We start from the raw sequence: 5,000 nt of genomic DNA on the forward strand, positions 1-5,000 counted from the left end.
TTGTTCCTCCTACTCGGATTTAGGGGAAAGCACACAGACAAGCTATAGAAGGGCACTCAGAGAGCCCAGACCTTCGCCAAAGTCCCATCTTGTACCTGTCCTGTGATTTGAATCTGCTCCAAAATTTAATTTTATGCTACACCCTCCCACCAAGTTACATGAAAATCGGGTCAGTAGCTTTTCCGTAAACATAACCTCTTTCGCGGAGGCAATAACATTCATAAAATGAAGCCTAAACTGACTCAAGCCACGCTCACTTGAGTGCAGATCAAAGCTATGTTGTTTGTATGTGAGTTCAGTCATTCTAATTGTTTTTGAGGAGAGATAAATATGTTATATATTACATTTCAATGAATCCCACTGAGACCAAGGAGATTGTTGAGTGGCTCAGCTAATTAAAAATAAAATCATAATTTGATATATATATATTTTATTTTTTTTTTTAAATCAACATATTTGGGTTGGAGGAAAATAAACATACAAATATGATTACAAATGTAATACATGTAATGTCACAACAACCAATTCATTGGCAGCGTGCCTCAGTACATTAAAACTAACTAGCAAACTATAAAAATAGATCCCTAAAGCTAATGAATAAATGGTGTTAGCTTCTTACACTCCAAGTGGAAATAGTATGATTGCAAACTTAACTAAGCCAATGAAAAAATATTGCAACTACAATACAATGAGTGGTGCTGATGAAGGGGTACTTGGATCTACTTAAATTCTTAGCTCAAAGTAGAATGAACAATAAACACAACACACAAGTAAGACTTCCTGTTGATCAATTCAATCTATCAAAGACAAACTAATTCAAATTCTTAAATGAATCTCTTATGTTCTCTCTGCAAATACGAAGCCAGAGGATTACACAGAGCAAAGCTGACCTTCTGACCCTGTACACTAGTCTGGGTAAACAAACAAACACACACACACACACACACACACACACACACACACACACACACACACACACACACACACACACACACACACACACAGAGAGAACCCTACAATCACCCACTTAGCCTTTGCCACCGGTGAAAGGCAACAAGATCTCTTAACAGCAGCTCGTCTTTTTCAATAAATTTTGCATGAAAACATGCCGCTGGAGCACCAAGTTGCCTGCTGCTGTCATACTAGAGGAGTGTTAAATGTTTAATGACGACAACACCGCACACGAGTGCGCGCACACACAGAGTCGGTGTCAGGGTGCCGCTCTGAGGGGCCCCTCTTTCATCCTGACAGACACTATAAAGCTCCCGAGCCTCTTCCCCACCCCGCCATCAACATTGCACTGCTTTACTCCTCTCCTACCACCCGGCAAGGAAACCTGGATGTAAATGAGGTTGGAGTGTGTGTGTGTGTGTGTGTGTGTGTGTGTGTGTGTGTGTGTGTGTGTGTGTGTGTGTGTGTGTGTAAGTGGTGAGGATCAGGGGCTTACATAAAGACCCTACCCCCATCACCATTAAGAGTAGAAGAAGAAGAATGGGGAAAAAAAGGAAGTGGCTTGACATCGACAGGAAATACTGCAGAACGCCTTGTTTTACATATTATTATATACAGGAGTATTATTATATTCCTGAAACCTCTCACTGCTATACTGCCTCTCTTCTGCTGAAGAAACTATGAACTCCTGCGGGAGCCACTGGGGAATATCAGGAACATCCATGTTATGCACTTTCTGGACGTTGATAACATCATAACAACGTCCACAGACAGACCAATGTCATTTTAATTGTACTCATTCATTTAAGCGTGGTTATGGAGACAATTACGGTAAAAAATAAAGTGGAAAAAACTTGCATCATGTCACAACGTATAAATCAATCTAAAATGAACCACACATTTTCAGGATAGGGTATGTAATCATCACATGTTTAGTGATTACCCAACACTGTTAAAGCGCATGTAAGTATGGTATGTTATACATTTCAACAATGCATACCTCCACCCACTGTGTTTCTTTCTCTAACTGATACGTTAATTACAGCATTACAAGCAAGAACCTTAAAATTAATTGTGACCCAAAATGAAGATTATTATTGACCAAAAGAGCACGGTGCATGTAGCAAACAGTCAAGTAACCATCTTCAATACCCAGATTTAAGGAAACCAAAGTATCTATTTGTATGTATGTGTCAGCTGGTATGATGGCAGGTCAGCAGCACACGGTTTAGTCAAAATTATTCCAACATCAGACCTCCACAGCTAAATTGGAAGGCCAGATAGGAGGATAGACAGTTTGAGGAATATTAACGCTGCCACAGGTAGAAATGCATACATGCGCGCACACACACACACACACACACACACACACACACACACACACACAAACCTACGTATATCAGCGCACACACACACAAGGACAGACAAGCTAAAGCGGGGTCAGATATAAAGGAAGAGATTCCTATCAATGCTGAAGGATATTGAAGCCTTAATAAGAAAATAGATATAGTCGGCCGGCCGTGCATTTCACTGTTAGCTTTATTTGTTTTCCTGATACGGATCTAAGGAAAGGCAATATGTAATAGCTTCAAATAAAGCACTTTTCCTTTAAAAGCAAATCTCCATGTTCTTTTCACACAGAGAGAAATCTTGAGCCCCAAGGTCTTCATTGATGACCAATGAAGCCTCCATAAAAATGAAAGAAAGTAGCACTGAATTTATTATTAATATCAACACATCTGCTCTAAAAACAAGTGTACTTAAGTTATGAATCATTATTTAAAGATCATTTACAACTTGTGTAAATCTAAATAAACAAGAAACCACAGCTTGAATAATATGTGAATGCTGTGGATGTTTCCCTCAGTCATAACTGTCCATAGTACATTAAAAAATCTCAGTTAAGATGTCACTGTCAAAGATACATTTTCTCAATAATTAGCATTTACTTAACTTAATGAGATGCAGCACACACACATTTTCCAGAATAAGTGTTGTGACAGTTTGACAGTGGTGCACAAGCTAAGTTCAAAAAAACGCTCTTAGATGTGCCGCATTTTTGTCTTACGACCGTTTGCTACAGTTATGAGTTTCATCATCTGTTAGCACAGTTGCATCAAGAACACATCTGAGGAATGGAGATCATTTTCAGTTGGATCAAACGCTTGTAAAAATCCTAAATTGACATTTGGCTATTACTGCATATGTCTGTTAGTACATTTAATGAAACGCCAAGAAATAAATTCTGCCTCTAAATATTTTCTCTCGGACTAAGTTTATGTGTAAAGTATTCAAAGTTTTCATTTGTTTGAAAAGACAAATAGCAGCTTTATCAACCTGGTTTGACCTTTGGATGTGATTATACACTTTTTCAATTGTAAAGTAATCTGTTAACTGACGAGGTCAAAACGCAGACTGCACTGTGACTTTTGATGCAGTTCACTTGGGAAGCTGAAGTCTCTTAAATAGACGTATTTTAGCACAGCGGCTGGTCGGCACCACTCGTGGGATCCATAGTCTGATACACACATCTGTGCCATTCAATATGACAGACAACAACTGGGTTCCAGTCATATTACAGTGGCCTCAAATCACATTAGAGCACCCCGCGCTGGGGAGGTATTGAGGGTGCTATTCTGGTCGAGGCAACGAGAGGCCTCTAAGGTAGTTAGACCTGTAGCCGAGTGCACCACTGTTTAAAGATCCACTACTCTAAACCTGCTTCTAGTGAGTATTACAGCCTTTAGAAGACACACACTTGCAAGTGAAGGTGTCATTTGCCAACATTACTCCCCTCGATAAGGAGGTCTCATTTATTGTTTTTGTTTTTTCTTGGTATAAGCACCAAAGACATCAGAGATGCATATGATATTGTTATGTTTCTAGACTTATTGCAGCTGGGTGAAAAGTGGAGTTAAAGTCGTCAGACATCATCTGGTGACCCAAACATTCTCTTGAAACTGAGACCTGTGCAGCACTCCTGCCTACCGTTTATCCTTATTTCCCCATGACGTCTTCTCTTACAAGAGGGAATTCTATCACATTACAAGGCCAGTGTGGGCCGCTGCTTGATTGCAAGGGGAAATGGAGGAAGAAAGGGAATGATGGATTGATTGATGGATGGAAGGATCAAGTGATGGATGGACAGATGGAGGGGCTGAGACCGAGCTCCGTATTTAAGTCTGCATTATACTGACCAACATATTCTGTGCCTACAGTTTAGATTGAGCTGTGCCAACCCTGTGCTTGTTTGGTGTGTTCGTGATCACCTGGTTATCTACGCCTCCGTGTAAAAACAAGTTTGTCACTTACCCCTTCTTGACTGCCTTGTCCTTACTCTTGTCCTCTCTGTCCTTGTCTCTGTCTCGTCCTCTGTCCCTCTCCTTCTCTTTCTCCTTCTCCCGGCCCTTGCGCCGGCTCCGGTCCCGCTCTCGGCTGCGGCTTCGGCTCCGCCGGCGACTGCGGCTGCCGCTTCTTTTGCGGCTTTGGGTGCCGCGTCGGCTGCGGCTGCCGCTCTTACTGCGAGACCGTCGGTGGCGAGAATGAGAACTGGAAGAGTTAAAAGACAAGACATAGAACCACAGATATTACAACTAATTTGGAGGGGGAGGTTGCTCTTTTTTTTTCTCAACAAATGAGCCTTGAAATACTACTGCAGTGTTAAATATCACCAATCTGTTCTAAGTCTTTCTAATGAAAGTTATATCCTCTTAGTGCCTCGTCTATTTCTACTTACAGTTAATTAATGACCGTATTTACCAGAATTTCTTTGGATCACTCCCAGCCAAAGCCTGGCTGAGAATGTTTCACTCAGCTGTCAGTTCTAGACGTGACAGGAAGCGGAAACAGGAAGTGTGGGAGCGACGGAGTGTGTCCCCACCGAGGAGAACACATCTTGTGGATGCATTCAGGTGCAGGTGATTCAGTTCATTGTTTGGTGACTAAATCTATCACTCTATTATTGTAAAATAGTCACAATACAAAAGAAGCAGCTAATGCTAGCATCCAACTTAAGTAAAACTTTTATCCCTAAACTTTTATCCCTAAAT

The 5,000-nt window shown here is 41.0% G+C and overlaps 1 protein-coding gene across 1 annotated transcript in view; it reads right to left on the reverse strand.

The window, feature by feature from the left end:
* Positions 1 to 5,000, reverse strand: part of rsrc1 (arginine/serine-rich coiled-coil 1) — a 110,851-nt gene that overhangs the window by 85,234 nt on the left and 20,617 nt on the right. The window contains exon 4 of the mRNA XM_068720021.1: positions 4,264 to 4,500. Within this exon, the coding sequence (XP_068576122.1) occupies positions 4,264 to 4,500 (237 nt within the window). The remainder of the gene's footprint in view (positions 1 to 4,263; positions 4,501 to 5,000) is intronic.

This window comes from Cebidichthys violaceus, unplaced genomic scaffold (genome assembly GCF_023349555.1).
Source record: "Cebidichthys violaceus isolate CVI_PGR_0920_01 unplaced genomic scaffold, fCebVio1.0.p SCAF_1, whole genome shotgun sequence".
Lineage (NCBI taxonomy): Eukaryota > Metazoa > Chordata > Actinopteri > Perciformes > Stichaeidae > Cebidichthys > Cebidichthys violaceus.